Source organism: Lagenorhynchus albirostris, chromosome 1 (assembly GCF_949774975.1).
Source record: "Lagenorhynchus albirostris chromosome 1, mLagAlb1.1, whole genome shotgun sequence".
NCBI classification, from domain to species: domain Eukaryota; kingdom Metazoa; phylum Chordata; class Mammalia; order Artiodactyla; family Delphinidae; genus Lagenorhynchus; species Lagenorhynchus albirostris.
Window position 1 is genome coordinate 192,035,952 of NC_083095.1, and position 25,488 is coordinate 192,061,439.

At 38.6% G+C, this 25,488-nt stretch overlaps 1 protein-coding gene across 2 annotated transcripts in view; it reads left to right on the forward strand.

Moving 5' to 3' along the window:
- Positions 1-25,488, forward strand: part of ODAD2 (outer dynein arm docking complex subunit 2) — a 209,559-nt gene that overhangs the window by 115,155 nt on the left and 68,916 nt on the right. For both annotated transcript variants that reach the window (XM_060121843.1, XM_060121850.1), the window contains exons 19-20: positions 620-808; positions 1,948-2,169. In XM_060121843.1, coding sequence (XP_059977826.1) covers positions 620-808; positions 1,948-2,169 — 411 coding nt within the window. The remainder of the gene's footprint in view (positions 1-619; positions 809-1,947; positions 2,170-25,488) is intronic.

Below are 25,488 nucleotides of genomic sequence, written 5' to 3' on the forward strand. Positions count from 1 at the left end.
TGAAGCGCAGTCTAGTGTTCCTAAGTGCAAGAAAGCTGTGATGTGCCTTATGGAGAAAATACATGTGCTAGATAAGCTTCATTCAGGCATGAGTTACAGTGTATTGTCTATGGGTTCAATGTTAATGAATTAATGCATATGAAATGAGATGTCTTTAAACAGAAGCACACATAAAACAAGGTTATATTTTGATCAGTTCGTGACAGTGTGACCAGAGGCTTGCAGGAAGCTAGCCCTGTATCTCCCCTAGTAGCAATGGTTCAGTATTAGCTAATTCTGTTTCTGTGATGATTTAATAGAACATAACTACTGCAATAATAAGACTCAATGTGTTTTGTTAACTTCTATCTTCCCAGTAGTTATCACAGTGACTCTCACGTAATAGTTGTTCAATACACATTTGTGGAAACGGACCTGTCTCTATGTATGTGTTGTACATACATACATACATGTATGTATGTGTGTATAACATAACATGTAAATATTTATATGACATATAAATTGAATTTTTTTCATGCCGAAGGTATACCTCACAGCCTTATCATTACTTTGTGCTTTTTAAAAAAATGCTAAGCATAGGTTTATTGTTGATATCATCTTTATTTTTATTGTTATCTAGGATGCTGGAGAGATGGTTCGTTCCTTTGTTGGTGGTTTGGAACTTGTTGTCAATTTACTGAAATCAGATAATAAAGAAGTTTTGGCGAGTGTATGTGCTGCTATTACCAATATAGCAAAAGACCAAGAAAATTTAGCTGTTATCACAGATCATGGAGTTGTCCCTTTATTGTCCAAACTAGCAAATACAGTAAGTAGTGTATCTTTTTATTTCAAAATGTATATTGTCATAAGATATCACGGTGTAGTAGCAAAAACAATGAGCTTAAAATCCAGAGACCTGGGTTCAAGTTTAATATCTGCCACTTGTGAGGTTTGAGATTTTAGTGAATTCATTTTAGTTTCTCTGAGACTAATAAGCGTGAAAGTATATTTCAAACTGAAATCATCACCATCGTCGTTACTACGAGCCTTAAGATAATTGTTCGTGCCAACTTCAGAAGCTGAGTGCTGCTCTCCCAGCTTAGCAAGCGTGGGTCGATGGCTTCTCGAGCTGGCAGGTTTTGGCAGCCGCTGTGTTGTTTACCCAGAGTTGTACCAGATGGAGCAAGCAGGCTTGAGAGGTGGTGACTTCACCACGGCCGGAGGTATTTGAGCATAGCTTGAACTTGGCCGGAGAGGCGTGGAGCAGAAATTCAATGATTGGAAGCCTGCTTGGTCTAGAAGACTTTTGGGCCAGTCTAATACTAAAGTCCTGAGACTATCTGCCAGTTTCAGTTAAGGACACCAAGTTGTGACCTGAATCGAGAGAACAGTACAATTAATAGACAGAAAATTATGGTGTTATTCAGTTGTATTATATCTGTATGAGGTAATTACATCCAGAAAGAAGTATGTGGTCTGCGTAAACAATACAGAAGGAAAATGGCAGACTCAGAACCTGTCCTCGTCTGCTGCAGTGTCTTCTCCCTCTTGGGAACCAAGGTGTATTCCTGATGTGGAAGTATTCCTAAGGTGAAGAGGTAGAATTAATCCACTTCCCCCAGTTATCTGGCAGGCTCCCTTAAGAGCGTCCAGTATTCTTTAGTTGTTTTTATTACTTGGCCACTCGCTGATCTGTAGCTCTGTGTTGTGAGTAGACTTGCTCAAAAGGAAATTGAACCTTGAGCAAATAACTAATGCCAGACACCTGATCGCCTTTACCTGCATGCACTCCACTCCGTTCATAAAAAGAAAATGCAGCATTGAACCTTGATGCATTGGTGACCCACCAGAATACTAGTTCCCATCAAGACACCACCTGAGCAGCCAGTGGGTAATAAACACCTAGAGCAAAAGTATCACAGGGTCATTATGATGCACATGCCATAATCCCTTCTCCTTGTGCAGAATGATGATACACTGAGACGTCATCTAGCAGAAGCCATTTCACGTTGCTGTATGTGGGGCAGAAACAGAGTGGCCTTTGGCGAGCACAAGGCAGTGGCTCCATTAGTGCGGTACCTGAAATCAAATGACACCAACGTGCACAGAGCGACAGCCCAAGCCTTGTACCAGCTTTCGGAAGATGCCGATAACTGCATCACCATGCATGAGAATGGCGCAGTGAAGGTACTGTTGACCAACTTCGTGGTTTAGTTCAAGTTATGTCAATGTAGGTTGGGAAGAAACAAGTGATGTTAAGGTTTTACTGAAAGGGGTATTTGAACACACCAAACTGCCCACCTGTTGCATCACAGCTGCAAATGAGCCGTGTGTTATCATTATCATGATTTGTGCTGCAGAAAAGTTGCGTGGAGACAGATTTTTTCTAAATTGAAAACTATAAAGTGAACTCAGTTAAATAAGTACAAGTTCCATAATCTGAATTGGATTAAAGAAAATGTATAGTGCATGAATAATCAGTGGTATTCATAATTCTGTTTAATATTTTAATACTTAGCACTTAAATAATAAAATACAGACACCAAACGCACAGCAAAGGAGCTGACAAACAGCAGCTAGACAGTCTTGCCAGTCTTAACCACAAGCAAAGAACCAACTCAAAGACATGTTTTTTAAAAAAAAACAACAACAAAAAACTGTGCATCAAATTTTCTTTGCCTTTAACTAATATCCAGGTGGGAAAGTTTCTGCACGTAGACTTTGATATATCTATACGTTGGAAACCACCTAGAGCTTATTCTGAGTGGAATGTTTTGATGACAACAGACAGAAAAATACTTAAGAGTACATGAACAGCTTACAAGTATTAGGAGAAATTGATTTCAAATTCTAGCTCTCTTCTGTGGCTTGTTTCCTTGTACAATGTAATTTTACTGTCTGTCACCTCAGTTTGGAGCCTCTGACAGCCAGCTGCATTTACATTTTGAAATGTATACCCAAAGTTAGCTTGATCTTTTAGACAAAAGCTAATAAAATCTTAATCATATCTTGTCAAACTTACACATGCTGAATATGAAACATCTATGGAGGAATGACTCTTAGAATGCCAGTTGGTAATTTTTTGAGGCCATTATTTTAATTTATCCTTTAAACCTATTATAGCTGAAGAATACGATGTTAATTTTTCTGAAATTAAACCCAGTTTACATTTAAATGTGTCAACTTTTCCATTATAAATCCATTTTTTCAGCACATAGGTTAGGCCATATTAATTTTTTCAAGCAAAAAACTGGCATAAAAAGCACCTTTTAAACTAAGCACTAATTTTTTAAAGTTAATTATAAAAAAATATACTGGAATGTTTACTTCAAGTTACTAAAGAATGGTAAAAATGTCATCACTTCTATGTGATTATGTTCACACTTCAAAAAAGAAGATTTTCTAATTTAAAATTATACGTTCTGTTATTGAACAAGGACAATCTAATATGCACAACCTAAAGACTTTTAAAGAAATGAAGCTATAAATTTAAGTAGCCTGATAAAGTGTCTGACGTAACATGCTTAGACAATTGTCAGTTTAAGAGCAGAATTTCTAGACTACTCAGAAAGTTTTCAAATTTAATAGGTTTACGTGTTACCATTCATTTGACATATATGCCGGGTATGTGTGCAACTCTCAATTATTTCTCCTAATACAAGTCAGTAGGTAATCCAGAATCATTTATGGATTGTATTCTGCTATGAAAACTGTTGAAACTGTGTTCACCCACCCACACAGCTTATATAAATAAAAGAATAAAGCAATAAAAATGATGAGGGTGAGGGGACAGGTAGAGAAAAACAGAGAAAGTTTGGTTTGTTGTCCTTGAGACCCTTTCCCGGGTCATCTAAGGGTATGTGGAGGGCCTCTCTGTCTTGCCCATCGGCATTCCTGACTACCTGCTATTTCTACTGGAGGATAAGTGTAAAGAACCGATTCTTGTAAGTTTGCTGTAGGCTACTCTGTCACGAACAGAGGCTGGCCTCATGGTGGGCTCTCCCTCAGGCGGCTGTCGGGGAAGCATAAGGATCTGTGTCCCTTCTTTGGTTTTGAAGTAAAAAAATGTGGATGTCGTGTAGTGGGTGTTGGTAGAATCCAGTGGGGTTTGGTAGTTGCTTGGATATGGGGAATAAAGGAAAGTGTTGAGTCAGAAATTACTCCAGTCTTCAGGCTAGGTGAAGAGGAAGATTCCATCAGCTACGACAATGCAAGAAAATTTGTGGCCCATCAGGGTGGTTAAGGTCCCTGCAGTGAATTGTCACGTTGTGCTAACATGTCTGACTTCAAATGCGTATGAACCGTATCCAGTACTTTGGCAAATCCCTGACTATTTTTGTTCCTAAATGCTATAGCACCTCTCTAGGCAAATGCTTAGTCGGCCCTTCACATTGGTGGGCTCCACATCTGCAGATTCAACCAACCACAGATCGAAAATATTCAGAAAAAAAAATCCCAGCAAGTTCCAAAAAGCAAAACTGGAATTTGCCACATGTGCTGGCAACTATTTACATAGCATTTACATTGTATTTACAGCTATTTACATAGCATTTACATTGTATTTACAGCTATTTACATAGCATTTACATTGTATTTACAGCTATTTGCATAGCATTTACATTGTATTTACAGCTATTTGCATAGCATTTACATTGTATTTACAGCTATTTACATATCATTTACATTGTATTCGGTATTATAAATAATCCAGAGATGATTTAAAGACATACAAATGGCCAACAGGCACATGAAAAGATGCTCAACATCATTAATCATCAGAGAAATACAAATCAAAACCACAATGAGGGGCTTCCCTGGTGGCGCAGTGGCCAAGGCAGGGGACGTGGGTTCGTGCCCCGGTCCGGGAGGGTCCCACATGCCGCGGAGTGGCTGGGCCTGTGGGCCATGGCCGCTGGGCCTGCGCGTCCGGGGCCTGTGGGAGGGGCCACGGCAGTGAGAGGCCCGCGTATCCCCCCCAAAAAACCCAAAAAAACCCCACAATGAGATATCACCTCACACCTGTCAGAATGGCTATCATCAAAAAGACCACAAATATCAAATGCTGGAGAGGGTGTGGAGAAAAGGGAACCCCCTGGCACTGTTGGTGGGAATGTAAATTGGTGCAGCCAATTTGGGGGTTCCTCAAAAAACTAAAAATAGAACTACCGTATGACCCAGCAGTTCCACTCTTGGGTATATATCTAAAGAAAATGAAAACACTAATTTGAAAAGACAGATGCACCCCAATGTTCATAGCAGCATTATTTGCAATTGCCAAGATATGGATGCAACCTAAGTGTCCATCAACAGAGGAATGGATGAGAGGACGTGATATATATATATACACACACACAATGTATATACACACAATGGAATACTACTCAGCCATGAAAAAGAATGAAATTCTGCCATTTGCAACAACATGGATGGACTTGGAGGGCATTGTGCTGAGTGAAATAAGTCAGACAGAGGAAGACAAATACTGTATGTTATGACTTATATATGGAATCTGAAAAATGCAACAAACTACTGAATGTGACAAAAAAGAAACAGACTCACAGGTAACAGAGGGGAGAAAGAAGGGGGGAGGGGCAAGATAGGTGTGGGGATTTAAAAGTGGCAAGACTACTAGGTATAAAATAGATAAGCTGCAAGGATCTGCTGTACAGCACAGAGAATAGAGCCAATATTTTATAATAACTATAATGGAGTATAATCTTTAAAAATTGTGAATCACTGTGTCACAATCTGAAGCTAATATAATATTGTAAATCAGCTATACCTCAGTAAAAAATTAAAGTACGCAGGACAATGTGTGTAGGTTATATGTAAATACTACATCACTTTATATGAGGGACTTGAACATCCGTGGATTTTGGTATCCTTGGGGGTCCTGGGACCAATCCCCCTTGGACACCAAGGCACAGCTGTATAGAGTTATTTCCTAGTCCTGCAAACATTCCTGCAGCAGCTGCCCGTGAGCAATGTGGACAGGTTCTTTGACAATTACCAGAGTCGTCCTGTCACCCTGTTCCTAAGTAATTTGTCCTAGAGTTAGCTCTTTCCCTGTGCAGTTTCCTCAGCAGTAGCAGCTGACACTATGCAGTGTATCTGTGAGTACCAGCTGGTGTTTATTCTGTAGTAGCAGAGAAGGAGCAGTTTTGAGGGTCTGGAATAAATTAAGTCCAGTTTCTAATGTGTTCTATTTATTATTTTTTTAAAATTTTATTTATTTATGTTTTACATCAAAACCCACGCACACATGGTCACCTTATCTTTGATAAAGGAGGCAAGAATATACAATGGAGAAAAGACAGCCTCTTCAATAAGGGGTGCTGGGAAAACTGGGCAGCTACATGTAAAAGAATGAAATTAGAGCACTCCCTAACACCGTACACAAAAACAAACTCAAAATGGATGAAAGACCTAAATGTAAGGCCAGACACTATAAAACTCTTAGAGGAAAACATAGGCAGAACACTCTAGGACATACATCACAGCAAGATCCTTTTTGACCCACCTCCTAGAGAAATGGAAATAAAAACAAAAATAAACAAATGGGACCTCATGAAACTGCAAAGCTTTTGCAAAGCAAAGGAAACCGTAAACAAGACCAAAAGACAACCCTCAGAATGGGAGAAAATATTTGCAAATGAAGCAAGTGACAAAGGATTAATCTCCAAAATTTACAAGCAGCTCATGCAGCTCGATATCAGAAAAAACCCAAACAACCCAATCCAAAAATGGGCAGAAGACCTAAACAGACATTTCTCCAAAGAAGATATACAGATTACCAACAAACACATGAAAGGATGCTCAACATCACTAATCATTAGAGAAATGCAAATCAAAACCACAGTGAGGTATCCCCTCACATCGGTCATAATGTGTTCCATTTAAACGGTCAGTTTGAATTTTAGGTCTAGAGCAATGCTATCCAGTAGAAATATAATGTGAGCCACATGTGTAATATTATATTTTCTAGTAGCCCCAATTAAAGAAAAGATAAAGAAACAGGTAAAATTAATTTTAGTAATATATTTAATTTAACGCAGTACACCCAAGATATTATTTCAACATGAATCAATATAATAAAATACTAATACTTTACATTATCTTTTTCTGGTACTAAATCTTCAAAATCTGGTGTGTGTTTTTACACTTACGATACATCTCAATTTGGACTGGCCACATTTCAAGTTCTCAGCAGGTGGTTAGTGGTTTTCTTGTTCCACAGCATAGGCTAGAGACAGGAGAGAGGGCAGATTCCGGAAGTATCATTGGAGAGGTAGTAAGCCATGAATGAGGGTGGATAAGATTTTTTTGGCTGGGAGTTTAGAGAAGCCTGGGAAATGTCTACATTTTTACTCACGAAGCATGTAAACCAGGAAGAAGAACTGTCAAAGCAAACTCAGGAAGTCAGCCCGTTAACCAGGAGCCCTAGAAGCCAAAGGAAGAGTAGGTTTCCAAAGGGTTTGTGTTTGAATACTGCTAAGCCGTCAGTTATGATGAAAAATAATCCTTGTGGTAGAGGCTCTCCTGGCAAGCATCTCTTCTATAGGAACTAATAAACCCCCTGCTCTGATGTGTACAATGGGTAGGAATAATCCAGTCCTTACCCTCTCTATGGTTTCACACAGACTTCCTTCTCCAGAGTATCAGCCCAGGGTCTGTGTCATTACAAAACCTTGCGAACATGGAAGCAGAGCTGTTCGCAACTGTATCGAAAATATGAGACATCTAGGAGATATTCCAAAGTCATTTGCTAATTATAACAAAACTGTAACATAGGAAAGTGATAGAACGAGTGATAGAAGAAGTTGCAGAAAAACTGAGCAAGACAAGCCCTTTCCTAGGACAGAAAAAGTGATCAAACAGAAGGAAGATGAGCACCTTTAAGAAGCAGGAAACTCCCTTCCCCTCGTGACATTGGGTTTGTTTCGCAAACGTCTATACCAAGCAGGTAAAAACTACCATAACTTTCTGGAAGGCAGGAAATTGAAGAGACTGCGGAAGATGCAACCTGGAGTACTCCCAGCAGTGGCAGAGTGACGGAAGAGGGGTTCAATTTGAGTAGAGCTGAAAGGGTCGTCTTGGCTGTTCCCAGACTCACCATGCAGAGTGGCCTCCACAGTACCGGAAGATGAACCCAGAAGTTCACACACCCCTTGGTTTTTGAAGCAAGAAAAATAGCACTAATGCTTTCGAGTCAAGTAAGTGGACTTTAGGTGCTCAGATCACTCAGGAGCTCTCATTGTCCGTATGCAAGTCTACATAATGTTTGATTGAACTATAATATTTTTGGTTAATTAAGACGCTTCATGTAACTTTATGGTTTTGAGTACTTTCCTCACATTTCAGATATTCCCTGGAGTGCTGGGGATAGTTCACTTGATGATATGCAATTAAATTACTTAGTTAGGACTATTAGGTATCACTGAATTTTTTTTTTTTTTGCGGTACGCGGGCCTCTCACTGTTGTGGCCTCTCCCGTTGCGGAGCACAGGCTCCGGACGCGCAGGCTCAGCGGCCATGGCTCACGGGCCCAGCCGCTCCGCGGCATGTGGGATCTTCCTGGACCGGGGCACGAACCCACATCCCCCGCATCGGCAGGCGGACTCCCAACCACTGCGCCACCAGGGAAGCCCTCACTGAATTTATTACAATACCACACATAGAGTCATATACAGATTTGTTTCTGATTGACTTTTTTCTTGTTACGGTATTTGAACTTTTCCTTTAAAGTGAGAAAGAAATTTATGATTACTTAAGGGTTCCAGTAAGTTAGGTTTTAGTTTATCCTGTTAAACTTTAATATTATTCATATGCCAAGCATTTTCCTTATTTCATTTTTGTTTTTTAACTTAAAAATATAATAGCTTTATTAAAGTGTAATTGACATATGCATGCACATGATTAAAGTATACAATTTGGTAAGTTTTGACGTATGTATTTATATATTGTACATACACATACTCACGTGACATCATTACCAAATCAATGTAATGATCCCACCCAGTTTCCTGCTACCCCTTGGTAAAGCTTCTTGCCTGCCCCTCTCTGTCTTGGGGCAACCACTGATCTGCTTTCTATCAATATAGATTAGTTTTTGTAGATTAGCATTTTCTAGAGTTTAACATAAATAGGATCATACAGTATGTGCTTGATTTCTTTGTTTGGCTTCTTTCACTCAGCCTAATTGCTTTCATATTCATCTCTGTTCTCACATGTGTCAATCTTCACTCTTTTATTGCTGAGTAGTATTCCATTGTATGGACATACCACAATTTGGCTATCCTTTCACTTGTTGATGGACTTTTGAGTTATTTCCCATTTGGGGTTATTACAAACAAAGGTGCTGTGGATATTCATGTACAAGTCTTGTGTGGACGTGCGCTTTCTCTCCTCTTGGGTAAATGCCTACCAGTGAGTGGCTGGATCATGTGGTATGTGTGTGATTAACGTTTGAAGAAATTGCCAATTCTGCTCTCCAAAGCGGCCGTACCATTTTGCATTTCCACCAGCAGTGTATGGGGGCGCCCTTATCACACTTGGTGTGTTCAGTCTTTTTTATTTGAGGCATCTTAATAGGTGTGTAATGGTATCTCATGACTTCAATTTCAATTTTCCTAATGACTAATAATGTAGAACATCTTTTAATGTGTTTATATGCTAGCTCTATAACTCCTTTGGGAAAATGTTCAAATTTTTTGACCATCTTAAAATTTCATTATTTGTTTCCTTATTATTGAGTTTTGAGAGTTCTGTGTATAGTCTGGATGTAAGTTCTTTACCAGATGTATAATTTGCAAATATTTTCTCCCACTTTGTAGCTAGTCTTTTTATTCTCTTAACAGTGTCTTTTAAAGAGCAGACATTCTTAACTTTGATGAAATCCAACTGATCCTTTTAAAAAATGGATCATGCTTTTGGTGCTATATCTAAGAAATATTTGCCTAACACATGGTCACAAGGATTTTCTATGTTTTCTTCTGGAAGTTTTAAAACTTTTGGTTTTACATTTAAGTCTATGACCCATTTTGAGTAAATTTTTGTTTATTATGCTAGGTAGGAATTGAAGCTAATTTGGGGGGGCATAAGGGCATCATTTGTTGAAAAGATTGTCCTTTCTCCACTGAATTTCTTTTGTAGTTTTGGAAAGAAAATCAATGAATACATATCTGTTTTGTTCCCTTGTTCTGTTTGTCTATATTTATGCCAATATCACACTGTCTTAATTACTGTAGCTTTGTAATAAATAAGCCTTAAAGTTAGATAGTATAAGTATTCCTACCTTATTGTCTTTTAAAAGTTGTTTTGGCTCTTCTAGTTCTTTTACATTTCCATATGAACTTTAAAATCAGTTTGTCATTCTCTACATTAAATGCTTCCTAACATTTTTGATTGGAATGACATTAAATCTACAGATCTTTTGGGGAAAATTGATATCTTAACAATATTGAATCTTCTGACCCATTAAAAAGGACTATCTTTCCATTGAATTAGATCTTTTTTTTTTATTGCAGTATAATTGCTTTACAATGGTGTGTTAGTTTCTGCTTTATAACAAAGTGAATCAGTTATACATATACATATGTTCCCATATCTCTTCTCTCTTGCATCTCCCTCCCTCCCACCCTCCCTATCCCACCCCTCCAGGTGGTCACAAAGCACCAAGCTGATCTCCCTGTGCTGTGCGGCTGCTTCCCACTATCTACCTACCTTACGTTTAGTAGTGTGTATATGTCCATGCCTCTCTTTCGCTTTGTCACAGCTTACCCTTCCCCCTCCCCATATCCTCAAGTCCATTCTCTAGTAGGTCAGTGTCTTTATTCCTGTCTTACCCCTAGGTTCTTCATGACATTTTTTTTTCTTAAATTCCATATATATGTGTTAGCATACGGTATTTGTCTTTCTCTTTCTGACTTAACTTCACTCTGTATGACAGACTCTAGGTCTATCCACCTCATTACAAATAGCTCAATTTCGTTTCTTTTTATGGCTGAGTAATATTCCATTGTATATATGTGCCACATCTTCTTTATCCATTCATCCGATGATGGACACTTAGGTTGTTTCCATCTCCAGGCTATTGTAAATAGAGCTGCAATGAACATTTTGGTAAATGACTCTTTTTGAATTCTGGTTTTCTCAGGGTATATGCCCAGTAGTGGGATTGCTGGGTCATATGGTAGTTCTATTTGTAGTTTTTTAAGGAACCTCCATACTGTTCTCCACAGTGGCTGTACCGATTCACATTCCCACCAGCAGTGCAAGAGGGTTCCCTTTTCTCCACACCCTCTCCAGCATTTATTGTTTCTAGATTTTTTGACGATGGCCATTCTGACTGGTGTGAGATGATATCTCATTGTAGTTTTGATTTGCATTTCTCTAATGATTAATGAAATGAAGTTGAGCATTCTTTCATGTGTTTGTTGGCAGTCTGTATATCTTCTTTGGAGAAATGTCTATTTAGGTCTTCTGCCCATTTTTGGATTGGGTTGTTTGTGTTTTTGTTATTGAACTACATGAGCTGCTTTTAAATTTTGGAGATTAATCCTTTGTCAGTTGCTTCATTTGCAAATATTTTCTCCCATTCTAAGGGATGTCTTTTGGTCTTGTTTATGGCTTCCTTTGCTGTGCAAAAGCTTTGAAGTTTCATTAGGTCCCATTTGTTTATTTTTGTTTTTATTTCCATTTCTCTAGGAGGTGGGTCAAAAAGGATCTTGCTGTGATGTATGTCCTAGAGTGTTCTGCCTATGTTTTCCTCTAAGAGTTTGATAGTGTCTGGCCTTACATTTAGGTCTTTAATCCATTTTGAGCTTATTTTTGTGTGTGGTGTTAGGGAGTGATCTAATCTCATAGTTTTACATGTACCTGTCCAGTTTTCCCAGCACCACTTATTGAAGAGGCTGTCCTTTCTCCACTGTACATTCCTGCCTCCTTTGTCAAAGATAAGGTGACCATATGTGCGTGGGTTTATCTCTGGGCTTTCTGTCCTGTTGCATTGATCTATCTTTCTGTTTTTGTGCCAGTACCATACTGTCTTGATTACTGTAGCTTTGTAGTATAGTCTGAAGTCAGGGAGCCTGATTCCTCCAGCTCTGTTTTTCCATTGAATTAGATCTTATTTCATATCTCTCAGCTACATTCTGTAGTGTTCATCATATGGGTTTTTCACATAATCTCTATGTAATCAATACAGATTATTCCCTATGTAATCAATATTTTTTGATGCTACTGTAAATAGTACTTTTAAATTTTCAATTTCTGATTGTTAATTGCTATTATAAAGAAATGTGATTGATTTTGTATACTAATGTTGTATTCTACAACCTTGCTAAACTCACTTATTTACTCTTGTAGGTTTTTGGAGATTCTATCATATTTTCTATATAGACCGGGGTAGGCAAACTTTTTCTGTAAAAGGTCAGATACTAAATATTTTAGGCTTTATGGGTGGCATATAGTCTATGTTGCCGATTCTTCTTTCTTTTATTGTTGCCATTGTTGTTGTTGTTTACCACCATACAAAAATGCAAAAGCCACTCTTCATTCTGTGAGCCATACAAAGACAGATTGTGGTTTGCCAGCCTCTCACATAAACAATCATGTCATCTGTAAATAAAGACTTTCTTCTTTTCCAACTTAGATGCGTTTATTTATCTTCCTTTCCTGATTGCACTGGCCAGAAACTCTGTACAGTGTTGGAAAGAAGCAGTAAGAGCATATGTCTTAGTCTTACTCTTTATCTTAGGGTAATGCATTCAGTCTTTCACCATTAAGTTTAATGTTAGCTACAGGTCTTTCATGGGTAACCTTTATCAGGGTAGGGAAGTTCTCTTCTATTACTGCTTTGATGAGAATTTTTTATCAGGAATAGATGCTGGGTTTGTCAAGTGCTTTTTCTATATCTATTGATATAATCTTATGATTTTTCTTTTTTAGTTTGTTATTATGGAGAATTACATTCATTTTCAGATGTTAAACCAACCCAGCATTCTTGAGGTAAACCCACTCTGTCATGATGTATTATCCTTTTCATACATTGTTGAACTTAATTTGCTGAATTTTTGCTTAGAGTTTTGCATCTATATTCATTTTTATAGTATTTTTTTTTCTTATAATACCTTTCTCTGTTTTGCTATCAGGGCAATGTTGGCTTCAATTCTTCCAACTTTTGTTACGTTTAAAAAAGACTTTATTTTGTCCTTGTTTTTGAAAAATGTTTTTGCTAGGTGTAGAATTTTACGTTGACTTTTTTCTTCCTTTCAGAACTTTAAACATGTTGCCCCATTTTATTCTCACTCATATTGTTTCTGAGAAGAATCTGCTATCATCTTTACGTTGGTTCACCTGTATGTCATGTGTCTTTTTTCTTTGGCTGGTTTGTAAACTTCAGTATTTTCACTGATTTTGTGCAACTTGATTATGACGTGCCTTGGTGCCGTTTTCTTCATGTGTCTTGTGCTTGAGGTTTGTTGAGCTTCTTGGATCTGTGGGCTCATAGTTTTCATCAAATTGGGAAATTTTTGAGCCATTATTTCTTCAAATACTTTCCTTTTCCCCTTCTCTTTCTACTGTACTTGGAAACTACATTTTCACTGACATTTGGGCTACTTCAGGTTTTCCCACAGCTGCCTCAGGTGCTGTTAGTTTTTTTTTAGTCCTTTCTCTTCTCTGTGTTTTAATTTGGGATATTTCCATGTCCTCAAGGAGCGTAATTTTTTGCAATGTTTTATTTCCCTTTATTCGCACTCAGTGTGTTTTACATTTCAGATACTATAATTTTCGCCTCTTAAAATTCAATTTGTATCTTTTTATTCATCTCTCATGGCCCTATTTAACATGGTGGTTCTTTCCTCTGGCTTCTTGCACATACAAAATCCAGTTCTAATTACAGTTCTGATATCATTGCTGCATGGATCATTGGACATCAGACAGTGAATTTTACTGTGTTGAGAGTTGGATATCTTTTTGTGTGTGTGTGTGTGTGTGTTTCCATAAATATTCTTGAGTTTCATTCTGGGATGCAGTTATGTTACTGTGAAACAAGTTGATCTTTTCAGTTCTTGCTTTTACACTTTGCTGGCAGGACTAGAGTAGGGCTAACGCTTCCCCACTTCTGAGGCAAGACCCTTATGTTTATTCTACCTGACACCCTGTAAATTATGAAGTCTTCCACTCTGAGCAGGGGGCTTAGGCACTATTCCTCCCTGTGTGTGACCTCCAGGGATTGTTCCATCTTTCAGGTGTCCTTTTCCTGTCCTCAGGTAGGCTCCTTACACACAGGTGATGGTCAGCACTGGCGACCCAGGGGCGCTGATGCAGGTCTCCAGAAGTCTGCCCCCCCCTCTCCAGTAATGTTCCCGGAGGGCTCTAGTCATCATGTCCCCCAGACTCCCAGCTCTGGCTCCCACCTCAGGGCGATGGCCACGCTTTGCGTGGGTTCTCTCTTCCTGCACTGCAACCTGTAAACTCTCCCCAGGCAGCAGGCTGGGACACCCTTAGGGCTAACCGTTTTTGTTTTCCTTTTCTCAGTGATCACTGTGCTTTGTTTGTTGTCTGATGTCCGATGACTTGAAAGCCATTGTTTTTTTACTTTTTTCTATTCTTAAATTACTTGAGGCAGGAAGGTATATTCAGTCTCCGTTACCCTATCTTGGCATGAAGCAGAATTCTTATTTCCCTTTTAGATTTTCTCTTATATAATAAATTCATGGAAAGTGATAGCTGGTAGAGGTGAGTTATCCATTTTAAACACACATTTTGCAGATGAGGAAACAAAGGGTCAGGTAGGTGAAGTTCCTAAAACCACACAGTCATTACAGGGCATAACATCATTTATGATTGTGATGTATAGTTTAGTGCTGTTTCCACTAGATGAGTGAATTCCAAACCGCGTCTCCTGGACCCTTAGGGTTTCCCCCAGGGAGCGATCAGCGCCTAGTACTCAAGGCCCTGGGGAAGGGGGGCAGGGAGTAGTCACTGGAGTCACCTACTTCAGTTACAGTGGTTATTTTGTCCATTTTGTGTATCGAAATTATACATGAGATTGCTTCAAGAAGCTTTTGGCTGCTTTAAAAAGAATTGGAAATTACTGCACTAGGCCGTGCTGCCCTTCAGTAGTTGTTTATGAAGCCCAGTAGGGGCCATCCTTGTATTTATTTAGCGCTTTTGCTTTTCTTTGATAGAAAGGTTTACAAACCAAGAATCTCTCCAGCAGGAATTAAGAATTCTAATCTTAATTCTTTGTACTCTGACAAGTTTAGTGCATATAAAAATCTGATATGAGAATGACTCTTAAAAATAACTTTTTTTGAGTCTAAGTTTTCCTTGGAGAGCTCTGGGCAATGCCTTTGCCCTTGAGGGGGTTCAGTGGTCTTCTAAAATATTCACTATTCTTCCATGCCAGCTCTGCTTCACTGGAGTGAATCCACCCTGCTTCTGCTACCTCACTCCCACCCAACCCTGAGCAAAACGAATCCCCCCCTTCTTGAAAGCTAAAGGTGAGAAAAGATGAAAAAGACAGCTGCATGTAAAGCAAAAGTGCTAGATAATAATGAAAGTAATATCATTTTCATTTATTCAGCTTCTTATGTGCAGATTCTATTCTAAAAGCACATTAACGTGTATTCTTTCATTCAATCTTCTCCATTATCCAATGAGATGGGAATTGTCATTTTCTCCATTTTACAGATGAAGAAATGGGGTCTCACAGAGGTTAAGTAACTTGCCCCAAATCATCCAGGTCATAAGGAAAGGACCCAAGAAATCTGGTTCCAGGGTCTGTTCTCTTCACTCCCATTGCAAGGTCGAGCTGGCGTCCCCTGGGGCACACATGGGCGTGGGCGCCTGTGCTGAAGGGCTGAGCCTGGCTGCGGAAGCTGTGGTAGCTCTACGAGGCAGAGTCCGTGTCTGGGACGCACAGACAGGACCGGGATGTGGCAGAGGGCACGCTTGTCTTGTGGTGGACTGGCGCCCATCCCTCCGGTCACAGCCCTCACACCCTCTCTTGAATTATGTCCCCAGTGCTGTACTTTCCTCCTTCGTCTTCATGATTTTCCAGCCTCTCGTACTGCCCTGGAAGCTCTTGCATATTCTTAATGTATCCCAATTAAACATTATTACTAGAAAGAGTTATAGTATATAAAGTTAAAACCAGATGATTTTGTGATTAAAAAATTACTTTGCTAATCTTTACATAGATTTTAACAAAGGTAGCTGTATTTTCCAAAGGTAATATTAGTTAATATTGCTTAATTTAGCTAATATGAATGGCATTTTATGCTCCGTGTGTGTGTATGTGTATACTTGACATTTTTAGAATTAAGAAAATTGGAAATAAAATACAGTTCCATTAAGTTTGGGGCTAAATTTAAACCTTTTCACTAATCTATAGCAAGTTTTTAGGTCTACATGAGCTGTATTCCAAAAGTCCAAGATCTTTATATTATTTTTACTTTTAAAAACATCTCCTACCACCAAGGGGCATACTTCTAGGTATTATTATAAATACCACTAATTATGACATTATAAAAGAAGAAATCCCTAATCAAAAGAATAAAATTGAAAATCTAAGCTTAACCTGGAAATTTGGGACAAAAGTCTCAGGCCTCTTAGTATATCATGAATAAGAGTGTCCGTTCTTAAAGTCATATGACTTCTTATGAGTCAGAACTCTCCTATCTCCTCACCCAATATCCTGAGTATCAGGGAGCAACCCCACCAGTTGCTCCTGGGCCACGCGAGTGCACTGTGGTCCATTACAGCAGTCTTTCCCAAAGCATGGTCCACAGTCTACTTGTCTCGAAGCAATACGGGGCTTGTTTAAAAACACGTACATTGCTTGGCCACACCCTAAATCGACTGACACGGAGTCTCCGTGAGCAATACCAGGAAACTGTGTTTTAACCAAGTTCCTAAGGTGATAGGGAAGTTTGAGGACCACTGATCCACATGAGTTTCAATGGCAAGGGCGCCAGACCATCACTGACATTTGTCATCCTCTGATGCTCAAAAGTCAACCTGTTCAAAGAAAAAGGTTAGAGAAACCTGATGGTGATGAATCCATTGCATGGAAGCTTAACCCACCCGACAAATACTGATTGTGCACTTGGAATGCAGCGGTGTGTGACATCACGCTGAACAGGAAGAGTGTGGCTCTAGTCCGTATGGAATTAGGGTGCAGGCAGTTGTGGTACTCTGCTTGGCAGTACCTCTGCAAGTGTGAAGACGGTCTGCCTAGGACACTTCATTTGCTCCTAATCAAAGACAAGACAAGGAGGACTTTCTGCTAATACTATAAAAATATAATTTCCTCTAACTGAGAGAGGCCTGAATTTATTTGTTACCTACTTTAAAATACTATCTTCAAAGCTATAAGCTTTGAAACTAGGAATATAAGGTCTGACGCAGTATGCCAGACCCTTGGCCAATCCAGTTAGTTTAATTGCCTTTGAAAGGATATCAAAGTATATGCTGTATGATTGTCCTATAGAATAGTGCTTCCTAAACTTTTTTCCTGTCATCAGGAAAACATTCAGTGTTTGTTAATGGACAAAGCTATTTGTGGCCTGGAGGCAACTGGTCTGGGGCCTCTCCCGGCGCCGTGAGGACTGAGGGCTTGCTATTCAAAGTGTGGTCCCAGACACAGAGCAGCACAGAGGTGCTTGTTAGAAATGCACAACCTCAGACCCTATACCAGACCTGCGGGATCAGAGTCTGCATTTTAACAAGATTCCCAGATGATTCACATCCACGGTAAAGTTTGAGAAGCGCTGGATAAGGTGCACCCTCTCCAGCCAACTTAGAAAAAGGAACTTGCAGTCTTGCAGATTGGCTGCCTTTACTAGCTATTCAAATTTGATATAGTTTAAACATTTTCTAAAACTTGACTTAGGTGTAATTTTTATGCGATTATAAAACTTTTTATATAAATTGCTAAAATTCCTGGCTTGGGATCAGAACGTGTGGTCACTCTAACTTTTCTAAGCCCTTCTTAGGTATTTCACCTATTTATCCCAAACCCCCCTTTAAACAAGAAAATCGTTAAATCTTCTACTCTCAGTATAAAGCAGCCTTTTATTTTCCCTAACGTTGCTAACACCATAGTTGAAAAGGACACCCTTTTGCCTTAATATCCTGGAATTGGATGAACTAGTCCACATTTAGCCTACTAGTATTCTTAATTAATTTATTAAGTTTAAATGCTAAGGTTTAAGGTTAACCTCTCAAGTAACCATATATATGGAGAGCCACTTCCCATCACCCAGGCAGTTACCTTTCCACTCAGTCACACTGGGTAGCACACCACAGCGTGCACTGCTATAATGGTATTCATCCACTGCAGTGGTTTCCAAGGAGACAAATTATTATTATTATTTATTCAGCTGAATCTTTCCTAACCCTCAGGATTTTCAAGCACAGATTGTGTGCAGATAGGCTGTTTCTATTTTATTTTTAAGACTTTATACTCCACAAGTGGCTTCAGCCTACTTTTTTTTAACTGTGACACTAGTTTCTAATTTATTCCAGAAATGGTTTTCTAATTTATTTTAGATACCAGTTTCTAATTTATTCTAGGGAATATATATTATTTTATATATAATTTCAGACATTTAGTTACAAATTATACAGTATTTATCCAACTTCTGAAAAACTTGTGAATGGATAATTTGAACATGAAACATTTTTTAAAGAATCCTCTACCTATTAGAGTGAAAATGAGTTGGCTCTATTACAAATGGTGCTTCTGTGAGCATCCTTGACATGATTTTTTGGTGGACACAGCACTGATTGAGTGTATGCTGAGGAGAAGAAATGCTGGCTCAAAGAGTATATGTATAATTGGTTTTATAATTATTATTAAGTGATTACTTTTACTCCATTGATATCATGCCAGATGAAAGTTCAAATATAAAACTTGGATAAGTATTTTTATTCAGAATTCTAATCAGTTATCTGACTTTCCCTTTCAGTTTATCATTTAACATTTATTTAAAGATTTTACTGTGAGAAATTGATTTCTACTTGAAGTTAATCTGTCTGGAAATGGTCCATGGTTTTATAGAATCTTTTAAAAGCTAATTTTATATGCTTTTGAATTCTCCTTTTAACAAATTAATCCTTCAAATGGTAGAAGATTGATAACTATTTGTGAGAAGAGGTGATTTCATCCTACTTCGTCCTGATATATTGGTTATTAATTTACTGAAATCAGAGGAAAATATGCATTGCTAATTGGAGGCAAACCTCTTAAAAAGTGTAGTCAAGAATGACCACGTATGTTTAGTGCTGATTTAGGAAATGACTCCACCTTTGAAGGGGAACCCCTTTTTTCAGAGGAATAGAATAAAGATAGAGTATACAGATTCTGCACATAGGCAGGACCTGGCCTTCTACTCACCACTCCCAGAATTCGCGAGGAGAGGGTGGCGCCAAGAGTTCCGTACGCCTCTTAGGCACTATAGGAAGGACCTGGTCATCAACAAGTAAATGGACAAAATAATTACCAGTGTGCTGATGCTCTGAAGGAAACAAATAGGGTTAAATGAAGAGTAGTAGAGGGATAACCTACTTTAGACCAGAAAGTCAGAGAAAGCATCCTGGAGCAGGTGCATCTAAACTAAGATATGCAGGATGAAGAGAGAAGGGTTTACAGACAGCAAGGATGTGCGGAGGACATAAGGTGGGAATGTGCTTAGCGTGTCCAAGGACCTGCAAGAAGAGCAGGTGGCTGAGGCCGAGTGGGGGAAGGGAGAGTGACACAAGGTGTGTTTGGAGAGCTGGATGGGGCTGGACTACGTGGGGACTGCCAGGACGCAGAAAGGAATTGGGGTTTTATTCTAGTGTATTGGGAAGCCATTGAAAATGTTTAATTAGAACACTGACATGATCCCATTTGTGTTTTTAGAAGATCTGTCTTGGAGGGGTGTAGAAAGTGGGTCAGAAGGAGTGGAAGCAAAAAGCCCTCTAGGGGCTGGTAAGCAGTCAGTGCCCAAGAACATGGCGGCCAAAACAGGACTTGGCTACAGATTGGCTGAGAGATTAAGGGAACAGGAAGAATTAGGGGTCCATTCCCAAACCTTTTTTCCCCTACTATAAAGAGGGAAATAATCATAGTGATAACAGTTGCTCACAGCCCATTTTCATTTTATTTTTTAATTTTTAACCAAATATCACATTTATTCTTCACAGCAATCCTATAAGATACTCAGCATTATTCCCATTGTTGCCATTTTTACAGCTGAGGAAAGAGAGGCTCAGAAAGATTAAGCCCATTACCTAGGGTAAAGCAGTGCATTAAAGGGCTTGAATTCTGATCTCTGAGGATTTGCCAGTACGTCGTACTGCATTTCATAACGGCTTTAACTTGAATACACAGAAAGTACACGCATATATATAATACGTACACCTGCTTATGTACAGTTTGACTGCTAAGTTTTTAATCTAAAATGTTTTGGAAGTTTTGCCCTTTATGAGAGTCTGATTACAGTAATTCACAAGGGCATTTTGCATAGATGTGTTAGCTAGTGCTGGCAAAGGAAGTCCAATAGTCACTGACTGATTTTGAAAAAACTCAACCAGAATATAATGTTCACAATCTTTTAACACCTCATGACTGGATCTTACAGTAGGTCTCAGAGAAATGGTGTTTACAAGTCAAATAATTCACTTCCAGGAGAGATTTATGATAGCTTATAGCTAATACATATGTTCCAGAAATTGGGCCTCAGTGAACACAGTTACAAATTAACTGTATCATGTGGCAAATGCTTGATTTTTTCCTTTCTTAAAAATATGATTTCAAGGTCCCTGGCCTTCATTCTATCTTTTTTTATGTTTGTTTATTTATTTATAAAACATCTTTATTGGAGTATAATTGCTTTACAGTGGTGTGTTAATTTCTGCTGTATAACAAAGTGAATCAGCTATACGTATACATATATCCCCATATCCCCTCCCTCTTGTGTCTCCCTCCCACCCTCCCTATCCCACCCTCCAGGTGGTCACAAAGCACCGAGCTGATCTCGCTGTGCTATGCGGCTGCTTCCCACTAGCTATCTATTTTACATTTGGTAGTGTATATATGTCCATGCCACTCTCTCACTTCGTCCCAGCTTACCCTTCCCCCTCCCCATGTCCTCAAGTCCATTCTCTATGTCTGCATCTTTATTCCTGTTCTGCCCCTACGTTCTTCACAACATTTTTTTTTTTTAGATTCCATATATATGTGTTAGCATACGGTATTTGTTTTTCTCTTTCTGACTTACTTCACTCTGTATGACAGACTCTAGGTCCATCCACCTCACTACAAATAACTCAATTTCATTTCTTTTTATGGCTGAGTAATATTCCATTGTATATATGTGCCACATCTTCTTTATCCATTCATCTGTCGATGGACACGTAGGTTGCTTCCATGTCCTGGTTATTGTAAACAGTGCTGCAATGAACATTGTGGTACATGATTCTTTTTGAATTATGGTTTTCTCAGGGTATATGCCCAGTAGTGGGATTGCTGGATCATATGGTAGTTCTATTAGTTTTTTAAGGAACCTCCACACTGTTCTCCGTAGTGGCTGTATCAATTTACATTTCCACGAACAGTGCAAGAGGGTTCCCTTTTCTCCACACCCTCTCCAGCATTTATTTTTCCCATTTTCATTTTAAACTTCACCAAATAATTTGGAGTCACCCCTTAAATGAAAAGTTAGCAAATATTAGACTATTAGACAATAATATGAGATTGCAGTTCTTTTCTTAGACTAACAGTTAATATGAATAACTGTATATATTTTTATAAAATGTATATTACAGCATAATCTCTTCTTATAACAGAAACCAATTACTTAGTGTTTTCTGCTGGGCTAGGTGCTCTCACTGTATTCACAGTCACCCTGTGACACAAGCATTACTGTCCCCATTTTAAAGATTGAGAAGCTTTAGTTCAGCAGTCTCAGTGATGTGCCCCGTGTCCCACAGACAGAATGCAGGATCCATTAGGATTCAGTAAATCACAAGTAACACAACTCAAATAAGCTAAGGCAGCAAAGGGGATCTGCGGGCGTTTGACAGCTCATGGGCCGGAAAACAGCAGCGTCCTAGGAAGACGCTGGAGAAAGGACCAGCTAAAGACGCTTTTTAGAATCTTTTCTTTCATCTGTCATCTCACTTCCTTTCTGTATCTGTTTCATTTTATTCTTTCTCTGTGAGCTGGCTGTGTTTCTCCACGTGTGTCTCCACTGTTTGTGCTAGGTTTCCTCTCCAGTCACCCAGGCAGGTCACATAGTATTTTCACTTTCAATTCAAAAATCTCAGGGAAAGGAATCTGACTGGCTCAGTTTGGGAAAAGTACCCACCCTTAGTCCAATCAACTGTGGACAAGAAAACAGTGTGGTATCTTAACAAATGGCTCCCAAGGCAGCCCCTGGGGGTGAGGGATAGGGACAGTTCAGGGCATTCCTGGTGAGCTGGGAAGATGGTGTAAGGTACACACGAATGTGTCAAGCCATGATTTAGATTTCCGGACCAACTAACATGAGAAGTTGTTGGCTCAGTGGGCATTCACTGTATTATCATGTTATTATTGGCGGTGTTCAGAGTTATATATACTTTTGTTATGACATTATCATGGCAAGACTTTCAAAGACTATGTATAGAGGGCATTTTACCCAGCACTTCTAAAAAGTTGTGCCTTGTTTGTTAAAATTATAAATCCCTGCTAACAGCTTTGGCCAGCTTTATTTATTATTATTATTTTATTTTTATTAAAGAACTCTTTCACAGGGCAAGCTCTGTGAGTTAAATGGATGTAAATTATAAAATGTGAGCGGTAATTATTTATAATTTTTATTGAAAATGTTCCAGATCGAGCTACTGCCAACTGCTGGTATGGATTTAGCATTCTGAAATTTAAACAGTAACTTTTGGATCTTTTTTTGTCAGATACTTTGTGATTAAACTATTAAACTGTCAACCTAAGTTTAAGAAAAGACACTCCTTCACCATTTAAAAACCTATGCAAAACAGTCTTCATTTTATGCACATATAAACCTGTGAAGCATTCACATGTTGGTTTTGGGATTTTAAACTTGGCAAATTACAGATTCTTATTTTTATATCTGTCACTGATGGCTCCAAACTGTAAATTGAAACCACAGGGTTTATCTGGCACTCACACCAAGCTAATGCTTTTCCTTTGCTTTAAATTAGCTGCTACTTTATGATTAAGAAATATGCACAAGATGGCAGATAACATCAGAACAATAATATATCCAAATCACTGTCACCTATAGAAAGGCTGCTTGAATTTTTGGCCGTTTAGAAACCAAACACCTGTCCATGATGTTGTGTTCAAAAACTTCACAGCAAAAGGGGAACACACTAATGTTTTTAAATTTTCATTTAGTTTAGAGGAAATCAATGAAAGGTAAAAACAAAAAGTCATTTCCATCTGAGAGCATGAAAGACCTCTCAGGTGTGAACCTCCCTTCCTGAGTTGGGTGAAGCCAGAAACCATGACCTTGACATTTTTAGAGCTTGTTACTCATATATCCTAATAACTTTCCAATAGAATCACTGCCAGATAAGAAAAAATTTAGGGTTAAGGGGTGTTGGAGTCCACAGAATTTAGATTTGAGGCTGGAGAATTAGTCTTTCTCTTAACTTAATCATGTCACCAAAATTAGAAACATCAGGGTACATTACAGTTTTTCTGATCACAAATAAAAGAAAATGACAGGGCTGGGTAGTTTATCTTGTCTAAACTGTACAGTCCAGGACTCCTCAAATTTAAATAGGTTTGGCTATCAGGGCGCTAGGTTGGCATAAGATGCTCTTGGAACACGTTAAAGCATCTCTTGGTCTCAGAAAAAGACACTTTTCCTGCCGAGCTGTAGGTCCGTCGGAGTCCTTCAACAGTAGCTCTGCCCCACAGCTTTTGTGGTGATAAATGATCTGTTTCAAATAAATGAAATTGCAGCCAACTCTGCAGAAATAATCACCTTCTAAAAAAAGAGAGCCAGTTGGGGAGGGTCAAAAATGCACAAACAGTATGGTAAAATGAAGTATACGCTGCTCCTTTTAATGGAAAAGATTGCTACTGGTTCCGTTTGCCAAATTCAGTCAGCCTGCCAGAAAGTCGAGGAATCTGGCAGGGTTCTAGAGAGCAGTTCCATGTTTCATCTGTATTTCTTCTCTGTATTTATCTAGCTTCAGAAAATGCTGGGAATGTTTTTTCCTTCCGACTTGGCCCTTTTTTGAAACCACAGAAATACACCGGGCAGCTTCTTGTAATTGTTTGGTTACTTACCGTGCTGTCAGTCTTTAAACTTGTGAGAAATAGATTGTTTCCATTGGAAATTTATAAAAAGCACCAACAAATGTTTGTTTCCATTTTCTGAAATTTATCTTGGGAGCAAAAAAGAAAAAAATCAGTTTTCTTAATTGTCAGCTACTGGACTCAGTGCACGAAGGCAGGCGCCAGCTCATTATGTTGGCCTCCAGCTGACCCAAAATAGTTTCCTCGTATAAGAAGCTATTCACAGATGCTAGACATAAGAATTAATAATAATAATGGTATTTCAGACTTCATGAATAAGTAGTTTTTGGCACTCGGAAAATATCTTCTGTTTTACCCTTGAAAACAGCAATCCTGTTATATACAAAAAGTAAACAGTGCTTGAATTAACACGTTGAAGTCTTTAAGGTACCAAAACTATGCATGCATTAACATTCCCTTCTGAGGCTCCTTTTTTCACCTCCTTCAGGATCAATCGGGTTTTTTTTGTTTTTTGTTTTTAATTAAAAAAATACAAAACTCTTCAGTTCATAGAGGGTGTGATCTCTGTATTTTCCAACCCATTGATTGCCATGGTGTAAGATGTCTCCCTTTGAAATGTCTTTGGACACACATTTAAAAGTATAGGTGCTCAACAAAAGTTACATTTTTGAAATCAGCGTAATTATGGTGTATGCATATTTAAATTAGAACAACGATTTCTGTGGTTAAGGAGTGATCAAACATAATGGCTTATGCTTCTGGTTAACAAGTCTGGACTTGTTTATAATATCCTGGTTTGCAACGTGCTTTCAGCTTTTCAATCACTTCATTCTCTAGGTCTTTGTTTACCTGTGAGTAAAAGTAAGAAAAACATTTCTGAAGTTTAAGCTAACATTCTTTATAACCCAAGTTTAAAGTTTGAATCCCTGAGGAGGAAAAAAAATCAGAAAAGCACCCCTAATGCTCCATTTACAGCAAGGAAAACTGACGTGCAGTTTGAGGGGGTCTCTTTACAATGGGCGGCTTGGTATTTATGCCTCTGCTTATCGTAAGAGCTAACTTAAAATGTGCACACAAACTACTGGAAATGTTGATATTTTTCACTAGACCATGATTTTCTGATTGGGGGGGAATCTGATCAAATTTTTGTGAAGTTAAATTTCTAAGGTATTTTTTCTTAGATGGTCACTTGCCAATGAAACTACACTTGTCAGAATGTT